The sequence below is a fragment of the Cordyceps militaris genome (genome assembly GCF_000225605.1).
Source record: "Cordyceps militaris CM01 unplaced genomic scaffold CCM_S00002, whole genome shotgun sequence".
Classification (NCBI taxonomy): Eukaryota; Fungi; Ascomycota; class Sordariomycetes; order Hypocreales; family Cordycipitaceae; genus Cordyceps; species Cordyceps militaris.
The window spans coordinates 3,173,309-3,201,253 of NW_006271970.1; the positions used below are offsets into that span (position 1 = coordinate 3,173,309).

General features: G+C 55.2%; 9 protein-coding genes across 9 annotated transcripts; 8 read left to right on the top strand and 1 right to left on the bottom strand.

Moving 5' to 3' along the window:
• Positions 1–941: 941 nt before the first annotated feature.
• On the top strand, positions 942–3,969 carry CCM_02937 (ATP release protein; the record flags this gene model as incomplete). Its single annotated transcript, XM_006668089.1, has 2 exons — positions 942–1,119; positions 1,187–3,969. The coding sequence occupies 2 exons, from the start codon at positions 942–944 to the stop codon at positions 3,967–3,969; spliced, it is 2,961 nt and encodes a 986-aa protein (XP_006668152.1).
• A 4,164-nt stretch (positions 3,970–8,133) lies between these two features.
• Positions 8,134–11,369, top strand: CCM_02938 (cutinase transcription factor 1 alpha; the record flags this gene model as incomplete). Its single annotated transcript, XM_006668090.1, has 3 exons — positions 8,134–8,264; positions 8,781–11,195; positions 11,264–11,369. The coding sequence occupies 3 exons, from the start codon at positions 8,134–8,136 to the stop codon at positions 11,367–11,369; spliced, it is 2,652 nt and encodes an 883-aa protein (XP_006668153.1).
• A 1,117-nt stretch (positions 11,370–12,486) lies between these two features.
• CCM_02939 (LysM domain protein, putative) lies at positions 12,487–14,304 on the top strand (the record flags this gene model as incomplete). The annotated part of the gene is made up of 1 exon (XM_006668091.1): positions 12,487–14,304. One exon carries the CDS (start codon positions 12,487–12,489, stop codon positions 14,302–14,304), a length of 1,818 nt encoding a protein of 605 aa, XP_006668154.1.
• Positions 14,305–14,978: 674 nt separating this feature from the next.
• CCM_02940 (6-phosphogluconate dehydrogenase 2) lies at positions 14,979–18,343 on the top strand (the record flags this gene model as incomplete). Its single annotated transcript, XM_006668092.1, has 5 exons — positions 14,979–15,167; positions 15,377–15,542; positions 15,617–16,043; positions 17,334–17,406; positions 17,465–18,343. 5 exons carry the CDS (start codon positions 14,979–14,981, stop codon positions 18,341–18,343), a joined length of 1,734 nt encoding a protein of 577 aa, XP_006668155.1.
• An 863-nt stretch (positions 18,344–19,206) lies between these two features.
• CCM_02941 (acetylglutamate synthase) lies at positions 19,207–21,250 on the top strand (the record flags this gene model as incomplete). Its single annotated transcript, XM_006668093.1, has 2 exons — positions 19,207–19,437; positions 19,496–21,250. The coding sequence occupies 2 exons, from the start codon at positions 19,207–19,209 to the stop codon at positions 21,248–21,250; spliced, it is 1,986 nt and encodes a 661-aa protein (XP_006668156.1).
• Positions 21,251–21,764: 514 nt separating this feature from the next.
• On the top strand, positions 21,765–23,080 carry CCM_02942 (BAR domain protein; the record flags this gene model as incomplete). The annotated part of the gene is made up of 6 exons (XM_006668094.1): positions 21,765–21,889; positions 21,925–22,006; positions 22,070–22,152; positions 22,213–22,810; positions 22,860–22,991; positions 23,045–23,080. 6 exons carry the CDS (start codon positions 21,765–21,767, stop codon positions 23,078–23,080), a joined length of 1,056 nt encoding a protein of 351 aa, XP_006668157.1.
• A 489-nt stretch (positions 23,081–23,569) lies between these two features.
• On the top strand, positions 23,570–24,407 carry CCM_02943 (NADH-ubiquinone oxidoreductase 29.9 kDa subunit; the record flags this gene model as incomplete). Its single annotated transcript, XM_006668095.1, has 3 exons — positions 23,570–24,108; positions 24,172–24,285; positions 24,347–24,407. The coding sequence occupies 3 exons, from the start codon at positions 23,570–23,572 to the stop codon at positions 24,405–24,407; spliced, it is 714 nt and encodes a 237-aa protein (XP_006668158.1).
• Positions 24,408–24,955: 548 nt separating this feature from the next.
• On the top strand, positions 24,956–26,260 carry CCM_02944 (uncharacterized protein; the record flags this gene model as incomplete). The annotated part of the gene is made up of 1 exon (XM_006668096.1): positions 24,956–26,260. One exon carries the CDS (start codon positions 24,956–24,958, stop codon positions 26,258–26,260), a length of 1,305 nt encoding a protein of 434 aa, XP_006668159.1.
• A 770-nt stretch (positions 26,261–27,030) lies between these two features.
• CCM_02945 (uncharacterized protein) lies at positions 27,031–27,768 on the bottom strand (the record flags this gene model as incomplete). Its single annotated transcript, XM_006668097.1, has 1 exon — positions 27,031–27,768. One exon carries the CDS (start codon positions 27,766–27,768, stop codon positions 27,031–27,033), a length of 738 nt encoding a protein of 245 aa, XP_006668160.1.
• Positions 27,769–27,945: the final 177 nt, after the last annotated feature.

A 27,945-nucleotide genomic window follows, 5' to 3' on the forward strand; every position in this document is an offset into this window, starting at 1 on the left:
TAAATTTTGGATAAAATCGGTAGTAATTATAGTGTAAATGTGGGTATGTATCTTCTCCTCCGTTCGTGTCAACTGAAATGCTGGTATCTTGCAGTCCCATTGCTTGTCATCCGATGCGTGGAGCTGTTCCGTTTATATCAGAGTAGAGCACGAAAGGGCTACAGTTACATAGGTAGTTACATCGTAGAGCATTCGTCACAGTAGCGTGGTCACTGGAATTGCCTACCGTCCAGCTGCACACTACATTGCCTGGGGTGAGAGATACAAGTCACGGTTATGAAATACCAGATGGCCAACAAGGCGATGGACCAAAGGTGGTTGAAGACGCGGCAACGTGACGTAGTAGCATGATGGTCATTGGTGTCAGCTGAGTAGCAGGAGATGGTAGCCGTGCCTCCTCGCTAGCACTTGGTACAGTGGGTGTGGCGTCCGCTGTGGACCCTCTAGCAACAGCGAAAAGGGGCCCCTTTAGCAGGCAAAGCCCCTGAAGCGAGCCAGTGACCATGACTGATTCGTTACAGCAGCCGCCCGCCGCCGCCGCCTCCACCATCTCTGCCCGCCTATAGTTGTCCGTTCCTTCTAGAGGTACTAGGTAAGGTACAGATTGAAGCTCGTTTGAACTACATCTGGCCCCAAGCTGCGTGCCACTCTGTTTCCCAATCGGCATTGCATCCCAACGCTGCGCCGAGCATCGCCATCTTGTCATGGTGTTTGTCTAATTCTGCCCTTCCGACTTTCTTGCCTGCCCTTTTTTTCATTGCGCCAGCCATTCCTTTGCAGCGCCCCTCCCGCGCTACCGAAAGACAACCTGTCGAGTTTATCAAGGTGCTTCTCCGAGTCCAACATATACACACCTCTGTGGGAACCACGATACGAACGGATTCCGACGCATACACACACTCGTTTCTATTTCTACAGACTAGGATATTACTGCATCAAGAATGGCCTCCTTTTCTCGCTTCGGCTTCCTCGCCGTGGCTATGATCTTTCACCTGGTCTACATCTATTCCATCTTTGACATTTACTTTGTCAGCCCAATCGTCACAGGCATGCGACTCCATGGCGTGGAGCGCGCCCCATCTGTCAAGGCGCCTGCCGACAGATTGGTGCTGTTTGTTGGTATGCCAACCTTCGGGCAACCATGCGCGACTCAATTGGAAGCTAATCCTCATCTTGTTCTCTCTAGGCGACGGTCTGCGCGCAGACAAAGCCTTCCAGTCCTTTCCCGAGCCATACCCCGACACCGAAGCTGATCTTGTCCCCCGACCCCTCGCTCCTTTTATCCGCTCCAAAGTCCTCAACGAGGGCACTTTTGGCGTCTCTCACACCCGTGTGCCCACGGAATCCCGTCCCGGCCATGTCGCATTGATCGCTGGCTTGTACGAGGACGTATCAGCTGTCGCAACTGGCTGGAAGATGAACCCCGTCCACTTTGACAGCGTCTTTAACCGCAGCCGCCACACCTACAGCTGGGGAAGCCCCGATATTGTCCCCATGTTCGAGGCTGGTGCCGTCCCTGGCCGTGTAGACGCCTTTGCCTACGAAGCCGAGCTCGAAGACTTTTCCAAAGATGCTACCATCTTGGACTACTGGGTGTTTGACCATGTTAAGGATTTCTTTGCTGGGGCCGCGACAAACAAAGAGCTGGACAAGGCGCTGCGACAAGACAAGGTTGTCTTCTTCCTCCATCTGCTTGGCATCGATACCACCGGACACGCGTACCGCCCATATTCCAAGGAGTACCTCCACAACATCAAGGTTGTCGACCAAGGTGTCAAGGAAATGACCGAACTCATTGATAAATTCTATGGCGACGACAGGACTGCCTACATCTTCACCGCTGACCACGGCATGAGCGACTGGGGCAGCCACGGAGACGGTCATCCTGACAACACTCGCACGCCTTTGGTGGCCTGGGGCTCTGGTGTCGCTCGCCCGGAGAAGCACACCAGCACTGTTGCGCCTGGTCATGATGAATTCTCCGCAGACTGGGGCTTCGACCAAGTTCGTCGCCACGACGTTGCCCAGGCTGATATCGCCGCCCTCATGGCCTACCTGACTGGCCTCGACTTCCCTGCCAACTCTGTTGGCGAGCTTCCGCTTTCCTATCTTGCCGGAACAAACACAGAAAAGGCCCAGGCATCGCTTGTCAATGCCCAAAGTATCCTGGAAATGTACCGCGTGAAAGAAGCCAAGAAGAGGGCGACTGAGCTTCGTTTCCGTCCTTATAGCTCCTTTAGCGAGCATAATGCTAGCCCCGACCAGCGCATTGATGCCATCAAGATCCTCATTGAGAGCAAAAAGTACGAAGAGGCCATCGAGGAGACGGATGCCCTGATTCAAGTTACGCTCGAGGGTCTGCGCTATCTCCAGACCTACGACTGGCTGTTCCTGCGAGCGCTCATCACCATCGGTTATCTGGGTTGGATGGCCTATGCCATCACCACTGTTATCGATCTTTTTGTTGTTGGCCAAAAGTTCAAGCCTCAGCGTTCTGCCGTTGCCCTCGTCTTCTTTTCCTCGGTGCTGGTCATCTTATACGCCTCGTTCATCATCTCCCAGTCCTCCATCACCTACTACCTCTATGCAGTTTTCCCCGTCATTTTCTGGGAAGAAGTGTTTGCTTGCCGCCGGAGCCTCGCAGAGGGACGCAAAATTCTCACTTCCCACATCAGGTCTACCAGCGCTGCCCTCAGCTTTGGCGTCTACGTCATCATTTACGTGGCTGTCATCGAGGGTCTTGCACTTGGCTACATCCACCGTGAAGTCTTTACCGGTCTCTATGTCCTTGGCGCCCTGTGGCCCTTGCTTTACGGCATCTCCTTCCTCCGTAACAGCGCCACCCTTTGCGCTACCTGGATCTTGTCATGCCTCGTCATGAGTACCTTTACGCTGCTTCCCGCCAACAAGACGGACAACATCCCCCTGATCCTGGCTGGCGGCGTCTCCATGGTCATTATTGGCGTTTTGTACCTGTTATTTGAGGACACTGTCTTGTCTGATTTCAGTAAGCCCCTCGTCAAGAGCAAGAGTTTGAGCAACCCCCTCAGCCGCACCTTGATGGGGGCTCAGATTGGCTTGACCATTCTGGCCATGATCGTTACTCGCTCAAGCGCGCTATCGCTTGCAGCCAAGACGGGTCTTCCACTCGGCAACCAAGTTGTCGGATGGACAGTCTTGGCTATCTCGCTGCTAATGCCTTTTGTGCACCGACTGCAGCCCAACAGCAACTACATGCACCGTTTGATGCTGATTTTCCTCACCTGCTCGCCTACCTTTGTCATTCTGACCATTTCATACGAGGGGCTATTCTACGTTGCTTTCTGCATCACCCTGGTTGCCTGGGTCCGTCTCGAGTACTCTATCGAGGTATCTGGGCGATCTTCATCGAGCAAAGACGTCACGATTGAACGGGATGGCCTGCAATTCAGAGCGCTGCGACTCTCTGACGCCCGAATTGCGCTCTTTTTCCTTGCATTGCTCCAGTCTGCGTTTTTCAGCACCGGTAACATTGCCTCTATCTCGTCATTTAGCCTGGACAGCGTCAACCGCCTGCTGCCCGTGTTCGACCCCTTCTCGCAGGGCGCGCTGCTCATATTCAAGCTCATGGTGCCCTTTGCGCTCATCTCGGCCAACCTGGGCGTGCTGAACATTCGACTGGGCGTCGCGCCCTCGGCGCTCTTCATGATCGTCATGGCTATTAGTGACATTCTCACGCTTTACTTTTTCTGGGTCGTCAAGGACGAGGGCTCATGGCTCGAGATTGGCTCGACGATTAGCCATTTCGCCATTGCCAGCCTGTTATGTGTCTTTGTCGCCGCCCTGGAACCCGTCAGCGCGTTGTTTGTCTCGGGCGTCCAGGTGGGCGATCATGTGAAGCAGCATACCCACGCACCCGAGACGCCGAGTAGTAAGGCGGCGGGCACGAATGGGCATGCGTCCAGCAAAAAGAGCAACAAGAGGAACTAACAATAGAAGAAGAAGCAAAAGGTGGAAAAGTATATTTAATAATGACATGTTTTTAGGTTTAATGGGACAAGGGGAGACGTAACAATTCTCAGGGTTAACCTTGTAATCAAGACTCGCGCTGTACACCACTGCACTATAGATACAATATCCCATGAAGTCCAACAGATATCAGGTATCTAATACACAAGACAGGGGTATTAGTTGAATATGTAGTGGAAGAACGCATAAAAACAAAGCCGAAACAGACTGACGAGTAGAATTTTTTCAAAGTGAAATCACTCGTCATGCGGTTCCTGCACACTGACTGCATGGGATATTATCAGTGGTTGCTCTAATGCTCTGCGGTAATGTGACGCAGTTTGCGAATCCGAAACACGCTATCCCACGGCGTGGAATGGAAGAAAGGTCGTTCGAGAATTCTAGGGGACCAAAAAAACCCAAAATTGGAGATGACAAGGACGGGTAACATTACAGGATACCTCCTTCCCTCTACCTCAGGCGGTGTCCATGGCGGAATTTCAACAGTATACAACGATGCCCCAATTAGCCCTACATGAGCTGATAAGGTGAAGATGCGAGCTGACTAGGCTTTGAAACGTAGGGAAATTACGAGCGAGTACAGATGGTTTGGAAAGAGAGACGGCCGCTGATGACAGAGGTTGTTGTACTCGAGAATTGGCCCAGTCAAGTCGTAGCGTGGCCGGCTGGTGGACGGGGAGCGTCGATCACTTCATGCCCCTTGCAAGTTGCAACAGAAGCGACGTGCTTCACGGCGGATTCGCGGATGGTGTAGGCCGGAAAGGTCGGGTCGCCGCTGTAACTCACCGATGAAGAGATGCCACGAGAATGCGACGTCAACGAATAAATAGCGTGCGCAAGATGTGTAGGTAGTTTGGGCGTGGGACCAGGGTCAGACGCGCACGGGGATCTCCGGCCAGGCCGGCTTCTATGTACTAACTCATGGTGACTGCCCAGTGCCTTGCTCTGTGATTATTGGTAGTTACTTTTGAAGATGTTTTGCTCTCGAAGGTGGAGAAATGACTGTTGAAGGTTGGAAACAGACGGAAGATTTTAGACAGAGAGCACACATAAAATGAAGGTTGCGGCAGATAGATTAAGAAGGAGAGCCTTGATGGTGGCCTCAAAAACGTGTTTGAAAAAAAAAAAACCGCCGAGAAGCATGTGAAGTTATGTTTGGTGCCTGACCTGCACACCATCTTCTTCATCTGCGTCGGCAGGGACATGTGCTTTCCCCCTGATGGCGGCTGAAGGGAGAGACGGCGTTTTGAGCGGTACTCGTCTTTTCAGGACAAAGGGCCGACGTCGCAGATACTGCCCGTGCTGGATCGCTCGTCGCGTGGCTGGCTGGGTGACTGACTGACTGGCCCGTTGGTCATCTACTTTCCGGAGTGAGATGTTGTTGTGCGATATTCTCCGGTCCCCATGGCTTCTTCTGTTTCTTTTCTTCTTTTCGATTGCAAAGTCTCGCTAGCTTTGAGTTGGAGCAGGTATTTATTTCCACGTTTGCTGATATGTCATGCGCCGAGTTGGGTCCTTCCCCTCGCAATGGGTAAGGTTATCAGGGCAGCCGGCCGGCCGTGGGCACCACGCTTCTTTATTTTCTGCTGATGTTTTGGGTACTAGGTAGGCAGGGGAAACCCAAGTCGTGCCCAAGCCCTCCTTGCCTTGCCCCAGGCCCGTTCATCAGTCTCGGCCCCGGATGGCGAAAAAAAAAAGAAAGTTGGAGAAGAAAAATGCGGCTCCCCACTGACATGTGGATATTCGATGGCTCAGCCGAGAACGGCGGCGTAGAAGCCAAAGCGTTGGTCAGTTCGTCAAATGCCAGGAACTGGCAGATTCGCGAGATGCCCTGGCTATTATACTTGGTACCTATGTTACCGCCCAATATAATGGATGCCGTGCTCTCGTGAGAGCGGCGCGATGGCAGTCGCCCAGTCGATCACGTCAACTCGCCGCTGAACATGGCTCCGGATCTCGCTTGAACCTGGGGAGGTGCTCGATGACGGAAACGAGGGCAACTGCACAATACCCCGAGAGCCTCACTTCCCAACTAGTTCACATGCCAGGAGATTCGGTGCTATAATCTCGCCAACGGCCCCGTTCCCGCCTCCAGCTCGAGTCTGGGGTGCGCCACCCTTGTTTCCGCTAGCCTGCGGTGGCGGCGACCTGAAATAGGCCTGGGCCAAGCCAACTGGTTTTTTTCGTCGACTTGCATTGAAGTTGCATCGGTGGATTTGCTGCAGAGGGAGGGTTGCGTGTGTTGTTTGTGCGGGCAGGCCAAAGCGGGCGGGCACGACGACGAGGTGACGGCATCACTGGGAAGCTGGTTGCTGTTAGTCAAGTGGAAACGACGATACGACACACAAGAAAAATCAAAGCAAAACACGAGCACAATACCTCTTTGCGTCATCCCGTCTGGGGAAAGCCTGTCGGATGCCTGCTGCAAAGCCCAGACGCGACGGCATGGCGTCGGCCCATTTTGGGGATTGTCGGTCGTGTGTCGTTGCCCCTCATGACCTACTAAAAGTAATACTAGGTAGGAGGTTAGCAGTTACTAGGTAAGTACTAAGGTAATTACTTTTAGGTAGGTACGGTAGTTGGTCTGTAGCGCCATTCGCATTATGCACTGGCCGCCCGCTCCCCCGGATTTTGGTCAAACGGCGGCGGCGGCGGCGGGTGGGTGAGGCGACCACATCACGTCCACCACCCTCAGATCCCCAACCCGTCTTCTCCAACAAACTAGCCCTTGATGGTGTCCTTTCTCCGCAGTCCAAGACACGCACGCGAAAAGCTGGGGGGTATGGTCGGGTGACTTCGGCCGGGCATGGTCGTTTTGCTTCCTACACAGCCCGGTCATTGTTCGTCGTCGCCTCTGGAACGAACAAGGCCGTTTGGGGCTATTCTTATACTGTCGAATAGCAAAGCTTTATTAGTGAATGGACTGTCCGGCCGTCATGTACAAGTATATTTAAGGACTCTCGGCCCCAGTTTGGCCCTCGGCTGTTTTATTTTGATGATTCTCTCTTTTTCTCTGCCCGGCCCTCGCCTGCCTTTGGTGTCTTGTTGCTGTTTCGTTTTCTGTTTCTCCTCGGAGCTTTGTTTGTTCTGCTGTTGTTTGACGACTGACCAGCTAACCTCACCTGGTCCTCGGAATAGGTAACTACTCTGAGTCTGCTGATGGGCGATTCACCGTGCGTTGATTATTAACGCCATTGGCCTGTCAGCCAGCCGCAACAACAAAGCATTGCCTGCAACAGTGCAAACTGGAACTTGGTGCCGCTTTTACGACATTGTTGTGTTTATTAGTGCGCAAACGCCTGGTCTTACCTCGCTGGCTGCCACCTGCCCATCGGCTCCGCTACAAGAGCTCTGACGCTCCATGACCGATTTTGTGCCCATCGAGGACAAACGGAGGCGACAACCTTGATCCGACATCACCAACCTGACCTCTCCATCGTCGCAGCCTCAAAGCGCCCACCCAGGACCCCCCCGCGCCATTGCCGAATCATTCAATTCACATTACCCATTACCCCGGTGCCGCACACGAGAGCTGCCTGCGCAGCCTGCCCACCCCACGATTTGCGGAACCTCGTCGACGAAGCCAGTATCCACCCCGTCAAAGTTACCATCCTGAACGCCGGTGCCCCTTGCAAGATCCGGCAGCATTGCCATCCGGACCGCGTCCTCGTCTTTTGCGCGTCGCCGGGTTTCAACCGCTACAAGAAGCTTCATTTATTCTCGACATCCCCCGCCGCCCAGAGTTATTCCGCGACACCAATCACGGCGGCTCCTGTCCCGGACCTCGAGTTCCCCAGGCTAGCTTTTCTCTCATTGGTGTGTGCCGCCGAATAGTACGTCCGGCTGCCTCGCCGTCTGGCAGCCCTCTTCTTGGACCTCCATCCCCCCCCGCAGCCGCTAGTGAGCCAGTGGTGTGGATTGACTTGCTCCGCACGCACGCAAGTCTCCTCTTGCAGTCGTCGCGCATTCGCCCCCCAGGCGCATCCCCCCGCCCTCGAAAGCGTCAGCTCTGCTCTTCCTGAGATTGATTCTCGCCTGCCTGCGCTCTCCTTTTCTCGAACAGAAATCCCCATCTTTGCATCAAATCTCTGAATATATCATCGTCGCCCGCTCCCGACCGCTGCCATGGACGTTGACATGTCGGGCGACGGGGGCCAAAATGGCCAGTCTCCCACAAAATCGTCGCCTGGTGGCAATGCCAACGCGGCTGCCAACGCGGCCGCCGTCGCGGCCGCGAACGCGATGAGTTTTAGAAGGTGAGAAACGCTTGCCCTGAATGCCATCGGAGCTCCTGCTGATCAGCCCTACCCGATATAGACAACGCGCATCCCGTGCATGTGAGGTATGTGCCTGGAGCTCCAACGTTCTCCGCTGCCCGAGCCCTGCAACAGCTCCTCGTGCCGAGGCATCTCTGGGTCCGCGCAGTCGCCGCGCGTTATCACGCTGCACCACTCGCCCATATGCTTGACTGCTGACATTCTCACCTGTTATCCTGCCAATAGACTTGCCATGCGAGAAAAGTATGCTGATTCTGCTACCCCCAATTGTCACAAGCTCCCCATACTAAATACGCTGCCATTAGGTTCGTTGTGATGCCGCCAGCCTTGGCGTGCCTTGCACCAACTGCGTCGCATTCCAAATTGAATGCCGCATCCCCACGCCGAAACGAAAGAAGGCTCAGAGTAACGCCGGCCAAACTGGTAAAGATTCAGACAGGTGCGCTGTCCCCCGCAAGCATTGCCTTTCCTGCTACCTGACCTAATCTTGTCTAGTGACCGAGGCGAAGGAGATGAACGATCTCAAACAGGAACATCCATCAGCTCTGTCACATACCCACAACCCCCAACGGTATCGCACTCGATAGAAGGCACACCGCTTGCCCTCCTGACTGAGGCACAATCACGCAAACAGGACATCGATACTGGCACTTACCTGAACATGGTTATGAAACCCAAGTTCACTCGTGCCCCCATCACTGAAGCTGGCCGTGTTGCATATCTGGGCGAGTCCTCCAACTTGACTCTCCTCGTCCATGACAGACAAGGCTCTGCCGATGTTGTACACTACCCTCTCCCTGAAAATGTCCGAGGATCTCGTGCCAGACTGACCGAACTGGACAATGTCGAGATTGATATCCTGCATCAAAGGGGAGCCTTTTTGCTTCCGCCTCGATCCCTATGCGACGAGCTCATTGATTCATACTTCAAATGGGTCCACCCAATTGTCCCTGTTGTTAACAGAGCTCGTTTCATGAAGCAGTATCGCGACCCCAAGAATCCTCCCTCGCTGCTACTCCTACAGGCTGTGCTACTCGCGGGTACTCGTGTCTGCAGCAATCAGCAGCTCATGGATGCCAACGGCTCGACTACCCCGGCTGCTTTGACTTTCTACAAGCGTGCCAAGGCCTTGTATGATGCCAACTACGAAGACGACCGCGTTACGATTGTACAGTCTGTCCTGCTCATGGGCTGGTACTGGGAAGGCCCCGAAGACGTGACCAAGAATGTGTTCTACTGGAGCCGCGTTGCCACCATTGTTGCGCAAGGATCTGGGATGCATCGCTCAGTCGAGCAGTCTCAACTGAGCAAGTCCGACAAGCGCCTGTGGAAGCGAATCTGGTGGACACTATTCACCCGTGATCGCTCCGTCGCAGTTGCCCTTGGTCGACCCGTTGGAATCAACCTGGACGATTCGGACGTTGAGATGTTGACAGAAGATGACTTCATTGAAGACGAGTCCGGCAACCATCCCGAATTTGCACCCGATCAGATCCACGTGCAATTCTTCCTCCAATACGTCAAGCTATGTGAGATCATGGGCTTGGTCTTGTCACAACAGTACTCGGTTGCATCCAAGGGCCGGCAGCGAAATGCCATTGATCTTACGCACAGCGACATGGCCTTGGCGGACTGGCTCCAGAACTGCCCAAAGGTTGTCTACTGGGAAATGCCCCGACACCACTTTTGGTCAGCCTTGCTGCACTCCAACTATTACACAACACTTTGCCTTCTGCACAGGGCACATATGCCTCCAAACGGTGGGCCGAGAACCTTGGACGACTCGCCATACCCGTCAAGAAACATTGCCTTCCAGGCCGCGGCCATGATTACTTCGATCGTCGAGAACCTCGCAGCACATGATCAGTTGCGCTATTGCCCCGCCTTCATCGTGTACAGCCTGTTCTCTGCACTGATCATGCACGTCTATCAGATGCGGTCGCCTGTCCCATCTATTCAGCAGGTAACTCATGATCGACTACGAAGCTGCATGCAAGCAATGAAGGAGGTCTCAAGAGTATGGCTAGTGGGCAAAATGGTGTACACGCTTTTTGAGTCTATCATCGGTAACAAGGTACTCGAAGAACGCCTACAAAAGGCTGCGGGCAAACGTCACCGAAAAATGCAGCAAAGCATGTCTCAACTAGATCAGCATAGCAAGGCGCAGCAGCAACAGCAGCAGCAGCAGCAGCAGCAACAGCAGCAGCAGCAGCAGCAACAGCAAGACCAAAGCAAACGCAAATTTGATGACATGGCCATGGAATTTACAGCAAACGCGCCGACACCACAAGAATCCTACGAACGATCCCGTCCGCAAACGCCGAGTGCTGCCAAGATGGACGCAGGTCCTCCTGGCAACAACCAGGCCAACATATCACCTACACAGCGACCAGCGAACGATACCTTCATGGGAGGCACCAGCTCGCGTCCACAGACGCGACCCGCAACTCCGTTTAACCCCTCATTTTCGGTTCCTGCCACACCCCCTGATCTGTATCTTGTTACTCGAAACTCGCCCAATATCTCGCAGTCGCTTTGGGAGAACTTCCAGCCGGACCAGCTGTTCCCTGACAGCACTGGAATCCCCAATGTCTCGCCATCGCAAACGCATCAGAATATTGACCCAAGCGGGTTGGGACAAGTGCCCGGTGGAGTGCCTCCCGCGCAGTTTCAGCACCGCGGCAGCGGCCAAGGCAATACCCAAGGCAATACCCAAGGCAATACCCAAGGCAATGTCAATGGCCACGGTAACGGCAATGGAATAATGCCAGTCCCCGGATTTGCTACGCATGCAAACATGTGGCAGAGCAATTTTGAGCCGGCTGGGCAGGATGGGCAAAGCCCAGATAGTTGGAGCACAGGGTCAGCTGCAGGACAGCCTGTGCCGACAACACTCAACGTTGAAGACTGGTATGTATCTCACTCTAGGGACGGATATAGAGACATAGATTTGTAGAGCTAACGACACCACACCACAGGTTCCAATTTTTTGGCATACAGGGGGATCCAAGCCAGCTGAACCTGGACGCGCTGGGCAACAATGTACCGTCGAATCTTGGCAACGCAGCCACCAATAACAACTAGTAGGTCCCGCTGGGGGACATTTGAGTCTTCTTTTTCCTTCAATATTTTATGGATTGGCAGTTGGGCTACCCTGTGTATGGGTCGAATGGCGTTTATTATTACGAAGTGGAAACAAAATGGTGTAGCATCCTTGAGAGAAGCGAATTGCCAGGAAACAACGGTTCATGAAGTACAGCACCTAGCTCAGGTACCTTTAGGTAGTAGTCGGTGGCGCAGACAATGAAGGGGTTGAGCTCCACAGCAAACACTGCCAGAATAAAGTGAGTGCATGGGCTGTTGTTTGACAACTACGTTTGCGCTTCAATTTATATTTATGAAAGTTTGATCAAGTCGACGCCTTTAGAGTCTGATCTTTCTTGTGCAGATGGGCAGGGAAGACGAATGGCACAACAGACAGACGAGTTGTTAGCGGACCGAATCTCGTGCCAGCCAGCCAGCGCCAAGCCGGCTGGTTCCTCTCTGGCGTAGCGGCCGAGCCCACTGAAACCACAGGCGAGCTGGAGACGCCGAGAGACATGATGTGTCCTGTTCGACTCGAGAGCAAGGACGAGAGCTAATCATCGAAAACTCTAGGCGCTCTGGCCGGACCCAGTCTTCCTCAAACACTTGACTGTCCAAACTCTCTTGACACGGGCCGCTCGCTGGTTGACTGCTCCCGACCTTCTACAACTCCGCTGGCGCCGACGCTCTCGGACAAGCAGCAAGCAATCGAGCCCCTCCTCACTGGCTCGACGAATCATCCAAGTAGCATAGGTATCTTGCTGGCCTTTTCAAACCACAGCGAGCAGCTATCCCCCCTCGGCCATCCGTACTCCGTAATTGGCATCGCAGGGTCGTAACCAACAACAGCGACGCCTTCGGCTTTCTCTGTGCTTGGGAAGCGCTGCGGACGCTAACTAGGCTACTGGTGGGTGACCAACCTGTACGTCACTGCGACATACCCACCTAGCTCAGCGCTAACGAGTGAGGCCCTTCCGCAACGACACACAATCAGGCAACGTTTCTCTTCCCAACCCGCGCGCGCACGGCATCATCTCCTCACCAAAACCCCCCATTCACGGATGCACAACCATCGGCAGAGCCGCGCGCTGCCGCCGTCGACCCGTTCGCGGTTAGCATGACTGGCCGACCGGGCTATTCGGCGAGGTCGTCGTCAGGGCTGGCCGCGGGGCCGGCTGCTGGCTCTGGCGGCGCCGTCCGACCACGCATTCGCCGCCTCATCAGCATCGACGACAATACTACCGACAATGACGACGACGCCACGGGGCCTGGCGGCGGCGGCGGCGGCCTGCTGTCGGCCTTTGAGGCATCGGCCGCGCGGCCGCGCTCGCAGCGCGGGCGTGCCGACGCAGCGTCTGCGAGCGGCGGTGGCACCGCCAACATTGGCCAATTCCTCGGGGAATCGCTGACACAGAGCTGGTCTTCTGTCCAGGGATTCGCCACGTCCATCCTGTCCGCACCCAAGGGCGGCAGAGCCCTGGGGAGCCCGTACGGCTCGCGATCGCCAAACGGAAAAACACCCGCCGGCGGTCCAGGACGCAGACGAGCCGACAGCAACAGAGGGCTGACGTCGTGGGGCCCATCGCTTACCCCAAGCCTGGCGGACGTGGCCGCGGGCTCGCTTGCTGAGCGAGACGCCGCACTGAGAGCGGCTAAGACGGCGAGCGTTCTGGAGAGCCACCAAGGTGTCAATGGTGGCCTGGATGCCACCGGACGGCACAAGCGTCGCAACTCGGATGATATTTCCACACCAGAGCAACCACCCGACGATTATTTGGTCTACATTCATCATGTGCTTCTTAACGACACGTATGCTGGGATAATTCTGCGATACCAATGCCGAGAAGACGTCTTCCGTAAAGCCAACGGGTTATGGTCGCGCGATAGCATCCAGACACGCAAATGGCTTACATTGCCGGTCGATGCTTGTGAAATACGCGGCTCTCCTTGCGATCCTCCGGCTTCCGCAACTCCGCAGCAAACTGATCTACTTGCTCCTTCGCCGCTACCGTCGAATAAGGCAAGACCCGAGCACGACGAGTACTTTAGCTCATTATCTGATATTGGCGAGAACGATGCTCCTCAGATTGAACAAGACAGCAAACCATGGAACCATGTTCGATGGGTCCAGATAGACTCGTTCCAGACACCCGTGGAGATTGGACGAGTCTCTCGTCAATCGATGGGCTACTTTCCCCCGCGGCGGAAGAAAGGCATCCTTTCAGCAGCGTCGACGCCACGTCAAAGCTCGGACTTTTCCATCGGCATGCCCGGGCCTTCAGAAAACCACCCGACGCGACGGCAGAGCTCGCTCGGCAGCCAAGCGCAGTTGTCTTTGACACCGGTCTCATCGCGAAGCAGGGGAGGTAGCGAGGCAGCAGAGCAAATACCGGCCTGGATGCGGAGACCTGGCGGCGTGGGAACCATGGGGCGCAATGTGCGAGCGCCAGGACCCGACAAGGACTCGTTGAATGCCTGGGCAAACAAGCACTTTCCGGGGCTGAACATTGACCAGCTACCGTCTATGTCAGTCATGGACTCAGAGGTTGCGCAGTTTGGATTCAGAGGCGGCAACGGTTCCATTGCCGAGAGCTCTTTTGAAGGCGGTCGCCAGGATTCCGCCGGGATCAATTCCAATGGAACGGGGCTGGATAGGGCGGCCGCGGCCGTGGAAACCTGGCTGCGTGGAGCTCTGGCGAAGCGGCCCACGACGCCACTCATGCGGCCCCGGTCCAAGGGCACCAGTAGAGCGGAAGGCGACTTGATCGAGCTCACGGACACGGGCAGTGACGATGGCCGAGTCTACCACGAACCCCTGGGGAGCCTCATCGAGCCACTGGCAATTAGCGGCACGAGCAGCCATAGCCGGGGCACGGGTGCCGCAACGATTCGAAGCAACACTGGCGCCTCGGGTAAAGGGAAGAAGGCAGATTAGGTAGTCTGAACTACTGGCGAGGGCAACATGTTTTGGCTGAGCACGCGTGGATATAATACCCAAGAATATTTCCTGTTAGCCACCAAAGAGGATACCTCTCACACAGCTCTGTTTTTCGAGAGCTGACTTCATTTTTATTTTTCCAACTATAGTCTTTTTTTAGAATCTTCTCTTGTTTCTCTTTTGCTTCTTGGACAGGGCGTTTTGATGGCGAGAGGGCATACATATGTGACATCATTGGCCTGGTGGACAACGCACTCATGCAGCTCTTGCGCGGCGTAACGGGCATGTGCTGGGTATATATTTTTATTTTAGAGAAATAAAATTCTCGTATTAAACAAGTCATTCTAATAAAGAATGTAAATACAGAAAATTTACTCATCTAGTACGAAGCGTATATTGCACAGTGCCATGTTGGTGGGGCAGATCTGGCCGTGGCGCAATGACGCTTCGTGGCGCAGGAAACTCCAACGGGCTACACCAAGCTACCCAGATGCGAGCTTGAACGCGCGCCACAAATCTGACGAACCTCCTCCACGCCGCAACTACCCCCTCGACAGCAAGTCAGAGAGAGCTGGAAGGCACGACCGAACAGAGAGAACCAGGGGCCAGGGCAAACTCCACGACCGTCACATGGAAAGGGATACCGACGCGCTCCCCCAACGTCTCAAGCCATGCCCATCTGCATCGAGTGCCGGCATCCGGTTAAGACGCTATGGACGCAGTACTCAGGCGCGGGCGACAAGGCGAGCGGCCACAACATTCGGCTGACCGTCTGCCGCAAATGCGGGCGGTTCTGCGACAAGTACGTTGAGCACGACTTTGTCGTCCTCTTCATCGACCTGGTCCTCATCAAGCCCCAGGTATGCCTGTAACAACGACGAAGCGTTTTCGAGGAAGGAGCATGAGCGCTAACAAAAGAGCAGGTCTACCGACATTTATTACATAATACGCTGATGCGCGACGGCGACCGATTCGATGTACGTGTGCTGTGGGACGACGACCGGTGCAGAAGAAGCGAAGAGAGAAGGAGATTCGGAACTTTGCTAACAAAGAGGGGGGTTACCGATAGCCTTCAATTGTACGGCTCGGCATCTTGCTACTGCTATTCGATGTCTACCTCACATGGGCGCGCATTGAGAACCAAGGCCTGCCGGGCGAGACGCCTGGCGAGAGAAACGAGAGCAGCCTGGGGCAGCTCGCGCAGCAGCCCATTGTGATCCAATACTTCTTCTTCCGTAAGAGACCATCCTTGGATTTCATCATACACTTTGCAACACCACCGTCCTAACCTAGTCCTTATTACGCGCAGTGATGCTCTGCACGCTCTCGACCCTCGCCTTTCACGCCGTTATCCGCTTCCTCGTTGCGTCTTCGCTATCGCCGCTGGTCGCACTCGGCGTGCTGCCGCGCTACCGGCGACCGAACTCGGTATCGACGGCGCTACTCGTGTCCTCGTCGACGAAGCTGTTCCCGATCCTGCTCGTAATCTGGGACTATGACGTGCCGGCGGCCGCCACGTCGCTCGGGTGGGCTGTCGTCGCCAACAATGTTGAGGCGCTGCGCATCCTGCTCGACTGCCGCTACTACGTCGCCTGCCTACTTGCGCTGATCGGCGCCGCCACACGCTGGTCCGTCGCGCGCCTCGTGCTGGTCGCGGTCGGGCTCAACGGCACCGACTCCATGTCCGTCGACGCGAGCATGGCCACGGACGCGAAGGCCCTCTGGGGAGCGGTCACGTACGTGACTGACTGGGCGGGACGGCTGGCCGTTGGGTGACGATGGAGATCGCTCGCATATGCACTATAGAGACAGGTAATAACTTATATAATAATCTGGTGGACCCATGCATACAAGTATTTTTCCGCCTTGCGCGGCCAGCTTCTCTTGTCCCTTCTTGTCTTCTTGTTTGAAGGATTAACTCAAAGTAGATGAAACGCCCATAACAAAAAAAAAAGACTCTTTCAATGATTTGCATTCGTAGTCATACACGAGTGACCATGCTGGTGGCCGCCTCCTTGTCCCTATGCTCGTTCGTTTCTCCATCGAACATGCATTCCTTCACATCGACCCTTCTTAGTGATCTAGGAATTGTTCTCGCAGGTCGTGTCTCTTCGGTCGGATCAGGGGATGCAGCTGCGCCAGGAAGGTGATTGCCCACATGAGGTAGCAGCTGACAATGGCGAGGATGAGGGACGAGCGCCAGAGTCTGGAGAGCCAGGTTAGCAGGTGGCAAGCGAAGATGATCGGAGTCGCGAGGAGGTAGTAGCCACATACACTTGGTTCTCGCCCTTGGGGGATAGGAAATATGCCGCGGCGCACATGGCCACGATGACGAACAGGCCGATGAAGACAGAATACCTGGAGGAGGGCGGATGGTGTTAGCTAGGGTTGGGTAGGAACAGCAAGGCGGGGAGGCCGTGGGTGAGTGCTGTCAATAAACTTACCCTTGCGCCATTTTGACGTATGTATTGGGAAATCAGGCTGTATGTACGGTTGCCGCTCAAAGTTGGAGATTTGGTGATGCTACTATTCGGCGGGAGCTGCGTAGGCTGCTGGCCGTGGGTTACCAGTGACGGAGCTCAAAGCTTAGTCATCACGCCACTGTGTTTCGTTGTAAAGGCGCTATTGACAGGCGGCTAGCTCTATTGGGGATTATTGATGCAAAACGTGAAATACAATAATTGTTTGTAAAGCTGCGGATATTGCGGAACGAGAGCGGATGACAAGACTACTTCGCGGCCTCGCCCTTATCCCCGACTGGTGGTGAGGTGGCTATGATGGGATGCATGAAATATGTGGGCTTTGGTAGCCGGCGATGGTCGCTAGATCGGGAACTATCGTGTGCTATGAAATCACTTACAAATCGCCCGCGCATACAAATGCCGTGCCGTCCTAGGGTCGGCGGTTCTATTTAAACAGCAGCCCCCCCCCATCCCGTCTTGAAAACCAACAACAGGGTCTTACTGTACACATCAAGAACCAAAGAAGATAAACCTACGAACCACGCGACGGCCTACACATCTCAGATTACATCAAGCAAAGAGCAGATCAACAATGGCACCGACACTACTATGGATCGGTCTTGGCAACATGGGTCGTGTAAGTGCTCTCACATATCTCGAATCGCAGCGCGACACGCTGACAGATGTGACCTTAGGCCATGTGCAAGAACATTGTCGACAAGGGCAATCTTGACGCCCCGCTACTCATCTACAACCGCTCCAAGCAACGCGCCGTCGACTTGAGCCAGAAGCTTCCCGGCGGCAAGACAGAAGTGGTCGAGTCGCTTGTCGACGCCGTCGCCAAGGTCGACATCATCTTCACCTGCGTCGCCAACGACGAGGCCGTGAGCGAGGTCATTGCCGCAGCGCTGCAGGCCGATATCAAAGGCAAGCTGTTCATCGAGTGCTCCACCATCCACCCGGACGCGACGCAGGCGACGGCAGACAAGCTCCTCGCGCAGGGCGCCGAGTTTGTCGCGGCGCCCGTGTTTGGCGCGCCGGCGGCGGCCGAGGCCGGGCAGCTGATCGCGGTGCTCGCGGGCCCGTCGGCCAGCGTGGACCGCGCGCGGCCGTGGTTCAAGGGCGTGACGGCGCGGGCCGAGATTGACCTGACGGGGGCGCCGTACGGCAAGGCGACGACGCTCAAGGTCATTGGCAACACGTTTGTGCTCAACATGGTCGAGCAGCTGGCCGAGGCGCACGTGCTGGCCGAGACGTCGGGCTTGGGCACGCAGCCCATCCACGCGCTCGTCGAGGCGCTCTTCCCGGGCCCGTACGCGGCGTACAGCACGCGCATGCTCTCGGGCGACTACCACACGCGCGCGGAGCCCCTATGGGCCGTGGACCTCGCCCGCAAGGACGCCCGGCACGCCAAGGCCCTGGCGGCGGCGGCGGGCACGAGGGTGCAGAATGTCGAGACGGCCGACGCGCACTTGGCGAGCCTCCGGGAACATGCGGGCCCGTCGGGCGACATTGCGGCCATCTATGGCGTGGTACGTAAGAAGGCTGGCTTGAACTTTAAGAATGATGTGTGACGAAGACGAAAGGTTTGATGCATGAGGGTGTTGAGTGGTTGTTTTGAGCTGAGAAAATGCATCTCCAATGGAACCTGTACCAGCGCAGTAGAAGAGTGGACCCGGTAGGATACCAACCAATGGGAGTTTATAATCTCCTGGTTTGGAGCCGGCTTGGTGGCTTTGAACGAAGAGAATATGTAGTTAGGCTTCGGATAAGCACATATTGAATTACTGTATAGAGTACAATCCAAGGAACCATGTGCTGTCCCTAGGTGCCTATGTGGGATCGGGCTCACGGGCGTATTGCATTGCATATATGCCTCAGCCTTTCAAGTACACGCAACTACATAGGCTTTTCTTACGTAGTGAAGCAGCTATACCACCACTTGCTTCACTATATATCTAGGTCGCCCATCTTGCAAAAAGACATTCTTGCTGTAACTATCTCCCTCTCTACCCTTGCATCTTCGGAGCTAGATCGGCACGCCTCGGCAGTCACTACCTTCTCCGGCTGGTTCAGGGCGCTAGGGAGCCACCGAGTCCACTGTAGAGTCCACTGAAGCGCTCTGAGCGTGACGAAATATTAGCGGCCCGCCTTGAGTCATCCACCCAACTTATACCGAAATGCCCTGGCTTTCTGCACTGATTGCAAACTCTCTTTCATCTTGACCAACACCATCACTAATAAAACAGAGACGTTCTTCATTGAAAGGCCGCATGAGTGACAATAAAGGGCCCCCTCTTCAACAAAGCTGGCCGCAGCCAAGCGTAAGCTCGTCCTTGCACTAGCGAGAGAAAGAGACAAGTACTGTGCTTCCTCCAATTTTCCCGTCTTACTCCAACCTGGAAACCCCCCCCGGTCACCGCCTCGCAACATCACCATGGCCTGGGCGACTGTTGGGAAAAAGGTTGCTTCGGGCTGCGGCCCTGGGATATCGGCAGTGAGCCTGCGCTCGATGGGAGAGCAGAGACGTCTTGCGCATAGCATGGCCAAGCAGGCTACTATGAAACCACTCGCAGCCGCTGCGACCACGACAACGGCCACGGCAGATGTGGTGAGGCCCATGTCGTCATCATCCGTGGCCAGAGTCAAGAAACGAGCCCTGGAGAGGGTATGTATATTTGCCGCGGAAGGAGAGTCTATAGGTCACAAAACTGACCAATACCTAGGATGTCATTGTCTCTGTGCTAGAGTCGACGGCTACAAGACGCGACGCCAAAAGCTATCTCCAAAAGTACACCGCCAACCAACCCAGCGCACTGGATTCTGAGAAATTCGCAGACATTCAGCAATCTCCCAGCGCCCATGATGTGGCAGAGCCCTTCAACATTGCCGTCATAATGCTCCGCGATCCACAGCATCTCGTCCAAAGCACTGTGGATGGCATCGCCAAGACCATCGCGCAACTGCGGGCACTAGGGCTTCTCAGCGCCATAGTCATAGACGGCACCGGGGACTGCAGCCGCCAAGTTCTTGACGATGAGGCACTGCGGCTTTGCGAGGCCGTCGACAACTTTGGCAAGCCTGGCGCCAAAGTGATTAGTGACATCTTTCTCGGTGAAGCCTCGGATGTGCAGCATCCTTCGGCGTACTCCAACTCGATAAAAGTCAGTGATCGCGGTCTGCTGAAGCGAGCCTTTGAGCGCGGGCTTATTCCGGTCGTCGCGTCTATCTCTGCCCCGGATGAGTTGTCCGCCGCCAAGCCTGCCACCGCTGAACAGACGGTGCTGGCCTTGACGGCGTTCCTATCTGGCCTCCAGTTCGACAAGCCCCCTCTCCCAGACGCAAGCGGGAACAGCAAGAATATATGGCGACCGGAAAAAATTGCTTCGGTGGAGCGTGTCATTTTGCTGGATGCGCTGGGCGGCACACCGACATCTGGTCGTGGCGTTGGTGTGTGTCATCGTTTTATCAATCTCGAGGAAGAATATGCCAGGCTTCGTGCACAGCTCCTAGGGCCCGAAGGATCACCAGCGACAGGAAGTTCAAGCGGCAAACCAACTACCAACAACCATGTTTCAAATTTGACCCTGGCCAAGGAAACGCTGGCCATCTTGCCGCCATCTTCTTCTGCGCTCATCACCACGCCTTTTGCGGCCGCAAACACGAACCCGATATACTCGAAACCCCGTTCGATCAAGATGGAGGAGAGTCAATTGGGCTTCGATGGCATGGTTACTACCCGCAAAAAGCACAACCCGATCCTTCACAACCTCTTGACAGACAAGCCCATGTACTCGTCGTCCCTGCCGCTGCAGCGAATTCAAGACGGCGGCTACAGAGTCGACCCGAGCGATTCTACGGCGGCTACATTGGTCAAAAGGGGCATGCCATTGACAATCTATCCAGACCCACGCGAGAACCCTTGGCGGCCGCCGCAGCCAGGCGCGCCGCGCTGCCGACTGACTGATAAAAACATCGACTTGGCTCGGTTGGTCCATCTCATCGAGGATTCCTTTGGTCGAAAGCTTGACGTCCAAGACTACCTGAACCGCGTCCAAGACAATCTCGCTGGTATCATCATTACCGGCGAATACGAAGGCGGTGCGATTCTGACGTGGGAGAAGCCTGACGGGGTGACCGAACAGGAAGCGTACGACCAGGGACTCTACGTGCCGTACCTCGACAAGTTCGCCGTGTTGAGATGTCGGCAGGGCAGCGGCGGTGTCGCGGATATCGTCTTCAACGCCATGGTGCGGGATTGCTTCCCAGAGGGCGTCTGCTGGCGGAGCCGCAAGAACAACCCGGTTAATAAGTGGTATTTTGAGCGGTCGGTCGGGACTATCAAGCTCTCTGATTCCAACTGGACCATGTTCTGGACGACATTGGGGCTGTGCGGGCGCCAGCCAAAGCTGCAGCACTACGAGTCTGTGTGTCGTAGCGTGCAGCCAAGCTGGGCAGACAACAAGCATCTTGTAGACTAGGTAGTCAGGGAAGCACATGTTCATTGGGCGGCGTTTTGAGACGAGGGCGGGTGGTTGTTGTTTTTATTTTCGGAGCTTGGAGTTTCTGGCATGTTCAAATTTACTTGAAATTCAGCACTATCCTGCCGCGGCGTAAGTAGTTAGGTCTTGTCATTGGAATTCTGTCTGGTCTTAAAACGGGCATCATGCATCACGTGCGCGTGACGAAGCCAGCACGGGGAAAAAGCTTGGCTACTGTAGTTCCAGCAAGTTGGAAGTTACCTAATGTACTAAGGCGGCCCGCCAGCCGCTGTTATCAGTCCGGTTGCTGTCGTCGTCGCTGTGGCCCCTGTGGGAACCCCCCTGGGCGGATCAGGCTCTGCGCGCCATTTCGCTTGTGACGTTGTTCCTACATCGAAGCGTTGGTCACTAAACACACATACACTCCTGCAAACACTCCCCTCGCGCAATCTCTGTGTTACTTTCTATACCTTTTTTACCCAACTCCTGCCAGTCATTCTTCTACTCCCCCAAAATGGACTTTTCCAAGTTTGGCAAGAATCTCTCGTACGTCGCCGAAGCTACCGCTACTACTGCTGCCGCCACCGCACGGCTGTGCAAGCTCACTCACCCCCCCACGTTGACAATCAGGGTCAAGATGTAGCTAACCATGACGCGTTGCCTGCGCTCTGCAGCGATTTTGGTGCGCAAATCACGCCGTTTGCGTCGCGCACCTTCCAGTACACCAAGGAGCAGTTTGGTCAGACTGAGGATAAGGTGCGTGACACACTTCCGGATGACTTGCCTGCCGCAAGCCGTTAACCGCTTGGCGCAATACAGACTCAGTTGCCCGCCGACTACATCGACCTCGAGAAGAAGGTCGACTCCCTCAAGCAGGCTCACCAGAAAATGCTCAACGTTACGTGAGTACTATTGTCGCAGCAACTACCGTTTCGCTTTCCTAACAACGAGGTCGTCTACAGCCAGCAATATTCCAACGAAGCCTACGACTACCCCCCCAACGTGAAGGAGACCTTCCAGGACCTCGGCCGCACCGTCAGCGAAAAGGTCGCCCTCCTGTCCTCCGCCACCAGCACCGCCGAGGCCCAGGCCGCTCTCGTCGCTCCTCCGACCGCCAAGCCCCAGCCCAAGACCTTCAGCCATGCCATTGCTCGCGCCAGTCTTTCCTCTAGCCAGAGCTTGCACCAGAACCACACCGGTGCTGGTGAGGATCCTCTAGCTACCGCTCTCGAGAAATACGCCCTCTCCATGGAGCGCGTCGGCGAGGCTCGCCTTGCCCAGGACTCCCAGATCCAGAGCCGCTTTCTAGCTGGCTGGAATACTACCTTGAACACCAACATAATGTTTGCCACCCGCGCCAGAAAGAATGTCGAGAAGTCTAGACTGTCTCTGGATGCTGTCAAGGCTCGCGCCAAGGGCACCACTTTCAAGCTCGGCCAGGGCTCTGCCGCTGCTGGTCACGAGGAGCCTGAGCTGAGCCCCGAGGCTCAGGAAGAAATTGAGAAGGCCGAGGATGAGTTTGTCACCCAGACTGAAGAAGCTGTCGGCGTCATGAAGAACGTAGGTGATATAGCAGATGCAGGTATACCCAGCGAGGCTAACAATTTAGGTTCTTGATACCCCCGAGCCTCTGCGCAACCTGTCTGAGCTTGTCAATGCCCAGATTGAGTACCACAAGAAGGCCGCTGAGATTCTTGGCGAGCTTGCTCCCATCATTGCGCAGCTGCAGACCGAACAAGAGGTATGGTTTGTTGGAATATTACTCCACCGTCCTGTAGCTAATCAAACGTGTAGGCCAACTACCGCAAGAGCCGTGAGGACGCTGCTTAAGTGAGAAGACATGTGTACCGAGGGAGGATGTACGGTGGCAGGTCTTCTGGTAAACCTGCTTCCCAAAGTTAATATTTCCTTTGTGTTTCTATTAACTACCTAGGCATTGACGGCCTACGCAAAGCAGTCATCTGTTCAATGGCTCCGTTTCCTTACTTAATCCACTATTGTGGACGACTGCAGCTTGAAATCATTCATGTAGTGGTGTCGCTTGAATAGGCGTTGCATAGAGCGACAATGTAAAAGAAGTACAATTAAGTCAAGTAAAATGCAAGAATACATCAATCGTCATTCCAGTTATTTCATACCATGTACACCAGACCAGGGTTCAAGGGCATCAATATCGAGCCTCTGCACGTGATGTTTCACGTGATGCAAGCTTGGTAATTGCTCAACCTCATTGGAGGCTAGGCGGGAATTGAGCATCTCTCTCCAAAAGCCGACCCTCAACACCACGGCGACAACGATTGCCAATTGCACTCGCCAAGCATGCGGCCAACATTTCGAGCGCTCGCGCGCTACCTCGAGCCCGGCACGCCCACGGGTCTGACAGGCCTGTGGACGCACGCCACCCCCCGATCGACGCTTCTCTTCCTCTACCGCAGCACTCTCGACAAGCTACAGTCGCTCCCGGCGACGTCTCTGTACCGCCAATCTGTTGAGGCCACCACCAAGCACCGTCTGGCGCTCGTCGAGCAGTACACGCCGCCCGGCCACGAGGCGTGGGCGGCCAAGGCGCGGGAACTGGTCAAGAACAATAAGCAGTTCCGGGTGGCCAGCGGCCGCGTCGATGGCAGCGAGGCCCGCACCGTCAAGCTCGGCGACCGCGTCTTCGTCGTCGGCTCCAGGCACCTGCCCGGGGATGAGCGCGTCGAGGAGTGGGACGGCGAGGAGAATGAGGGCGGCGAGCTCGAGGGCATTCGCACCCCGGCCGAGCGCGCTGACCAAGTCCTTTGGGCTGAGCGCAAGGCCCTCGAGGATCACGAGAAGATTGAGTGGGAGGACGAGCCGCAGCTGACGGCGGACCAGTAAGTGGCAACCTGGGGCTTACCGGGCGACTCTGCCGCCGACATAGGATGGGGGACTAACAGGCTCGGCAGGATCCAAGAACTCGAGCAAAAGATTGGTGCTGGCCTCATTGAAGAGATCATCGAGGTTGCCGAAGGCGAGCTGAAGATTATCGAGGTCATGGAGAAGGCCAAAGTGTAAGTTCTTGTCTGGAGCCAAGCTATGGTATGAGCTACATTTGCTAACTTTTACGGGCAGCTGGGAAGACCTTGAGGAGAAGCCCGTCGAAGGCCAGTGGACATACTTTGACCGACCCTAAACAAAATATCTTGACTGCTGGCGTTTCCTTTTAATGTCTTTGTAAAGTAGATGGAGCAAGCTGTACATCAACGTGGGAATACGTTGGCTCAATAGATGAAACCCCAAAATACACTTTTTGCACCATGATCAGATGGAACGCATGTTTAGCAGAGACAAATTGCGCTGTGCTTCATTCTCCGCATAGCACACTGTAGGTTGTGGTCGGCTTGGCCACGCAATGGCTACTGTCCGCTAGAGATACATCATGCTAGGTACATAACCGATAATGTGAAAATGAACACCAAACGTACTGAGACTATTTTCTTAATTCCGGGGAAAAGAAAAAGAAAAAAAAGGTGCAGTTCCGTGCCCGTAGTATTGCTGGAGACTGTTGGCTCGTTGCTAGCATGTAACTAGAACTACCACTCAAGAAGACATGGTTCAAATCTGGGTTTCCACTCTTCACTTCAACTTTCCGTTCACACCAACCACCATGAGCTGAACAGCCCCGGATCGCGCATCGCATATTGCCAAAGCGCACTCTATTACATCAAATGACTTATTAAAATGTCAGGCAAACGAAAACGAGGCTCTTCCTTCGCCGGCGATCCCAGCCTCCCTCCACCTTCGGCGCAAGCCATCAACCCTCACAGCTATCCGCCTGCCAAGCTTGTGCAGTTTGCTGTTGCAGGTCTGTCAGACGCCGATGAAGATCCGTCCCAGGAAATCAAAGACTTTCCGCACCGTGGATTCAGCCACAAGCCTGCCGACTCGGCATTAGAATCCGACAATGAAGCAGGGCTGGGGGAGGACAGCGATGTAGAGTCGAAGCAAACGAGAGCGCCAGACGCGCGTGCACTACATTTGACCGTCCTCATCAGATCAATACATCAGTTACTCGGCCAAGGCAACGTTTACAAGGCAGCCCGCGCTTTTGGTCTGGCCCTGCAACTGCGGCCTCAGTCCCGCCCGGTCGATATTCGCAAAGACAATCTGTGGGCTCTCGGCGCAGAAGTCATTATGCGCGAAGGCGAGGAGCAGCGCAACGATCTCCGGCGGAACCAGAATCGTGTAGAGCGCCGCAAAGATGAGCTTTATCAGATGATTGCGGGAGATGGGCCTCGGATTCCTTTGCGCTGGGGTTCCGCAGCCAACATGAACAAGCTGAGAGCCTACCTCGAGACGTTGATCCGGCAGTATCCTTATGACCCCAAGGCTCCAAAGAAGGTATCCGCGCTGCATTTCAACATTAGTCTGTACAGCGCTGAGATCTACAACATTTACGCGGAGCACACGACAGGGCTCCTTGGGGTGGACGCGGACGCGGACGTGGATGTGGACGACTCCTTGGTAGATGAGAGCCTGGTCGGCGACGATGCCGGCTTGCGATTGGAGACGCTACTGGAAGACGAGAGCTTCCACGTCACGCAGACGCGACACCAAGACGCAGCGTTGCATTCCAAGGACAAGGTCCGGACGCGAACCCTAGCTGCCATCAAGGCCGTGGTGGCGCACATGGACAATCTGATGCGAGACTTGCCCTACACCAAGAACCACGAGATGTTGCGACTGCGCGCCGCCGCTTCACTGTTCATGGCCGACTTGGTGGTCCCGTTTGACGAGACGGCCAACCCGGAACTGCACGACGTCAAGGAGCAACGACGGCGGGATATTGAGGTCGCCAGACGGGCGCTCCAGACGGTTTTGGAAAGCGGCGGGACTTTAGACGAAGCGTCCCGCGACTTGGTCGAGTCGGACGACGTGGACGAGAGCTTGCCGATGACGTCTCAGATTTATTCCGCGCTTCCCATTCGCAACGCTGAGCTATTTAGGACAGAAATGACCAACACACGAGAAGTGGACTTGGGCTAGCTGTTATGGCATAGTCATTAAGAAAAGCTACCCTTTTCCAGTTATCAAGCTTTACTCGCGCCGTGAGAATCGAGGGCTGCCACCAATATTGGGTCTTTGTCGCTACGCAGTCCGTCGCCAACGGACCGTCATGAACGTCGGATACTCGAACGAACTGTTTTGATGATGATCAGCCTTATGGTACAACCGTTCTCATGAACTTGTGCAAGGTTGTGGATAGCAGCGGTGTGGCAAACTAATCACATTCCTCATTTTTGGACTATTCGTTCCATTTCTCTTGCTTCCTTTTACTATTCAGTGATGATGCGTTGCTTGTCTTGCTATGAAGGCGATTTACATGGCGGGCAGGTGGTTCGACATCGTTCACATGTCGACTCTGGAGCAAGACTGGAGAGCGAGGCAGACGGCTGAGAAAACTTGCGAAGCGTGAGGGCGCTATTCTTGCAATGACGCTTGGTCCATGTAAATAAGCATCGGAGAATGCAAGGCAAAATTTCATCTTTTGAGGCGTCGCGTCTACCCGTGTCGGAGAGGCGGATTGAAGCAGTGGTGTGTAGTCTCAACCCAATATTCGGCTGAGTGTATTTCGAACACTTGTGAAATATACATCCTATCTACTGATACTAGAGATAAATACACTAGCAAGCATTGATTGCACCCGAAAGAAGCTGACAACGCCACTGTATGCGGGTAGTCGAGGGCGGCGTTCAGAATGCGTCGCCCAAAGCCATCAAGTAACGAGGAAACCCTCAGTGCTTCGCTTGGCTCCATTATACTACGAGTTGAACTTTTCCAATATCTGCGCAGGCATACTTGGCAGCGGCTGCCACAAAGTCTTTCCATTGCTGGAACTCGTTCTCGTTCCGGGGAGCATAGACCAATGTATAGCCCCAGCCGAGCATGGTGCCGCTGAGTCGGTGTCTCTGGCCCCAGGCCGTTTCGATGATACGGCGCGAGTCGGCCAGCGAGAGGGAGAGGTGCGTGCTGCCGTCTGGGGGGTGAATGTGTGCCATTTCGCCGCGCGTGCGCTGCAGGTGCTTGGGCCGGGTCTGGTCCCTGTGCAGCTGGAGGGCGGGCACGGGGCCCTCGAGGGTGGACAGCTCGTACTGCAGCAGCGCGGGGTTGGCCCGGGTCAGGGCCTCTAGGTAGCCGTACATGCGCTCCTTCATAGCGGCCGAGGCCATGTCGGTGACCTGGCGCTGGGGCGCGGTGAAGCCCGGGATCTTGGGCCGGGCGCCGTCGCGGGCCGGGAGGTGGGCCGGAAGGAAGGCCTCGGCGGAGTGAGGGCCGGCGGCGGCCGCCGCGGTGGCGAGATCGTAGGGCGCGGGCACGGTGGTGTCCTTGCGGCTGTTGCGAGTGAACCTGAGCTGGGTGCACCAGCCACTGAAGTTGCCAGGTAAGCCGTGGTCGCCGAGGGCGCAGTAGGCACTGTAGTCGCGGTAGGCAATGGCAAGGAGGGTGGCCGAGGCGAAGACCACGCCGCCGACAAGATACTGCGTCGTGGACATGATGAAGTCTTTCTGGATGCTTTGGGGAGCTCTGGATGGTTTAGCTTTATTGCGCAGTGCAAGTGAAGGATGATGAGATGTGAAGATGTGCCATGGCGATAACTGAGAGGGGTTGGAGACGAGGGAAGGAATACAGTATTATATGGTTTGGAAGACGAGCTAGAGAATCAGGCCGTG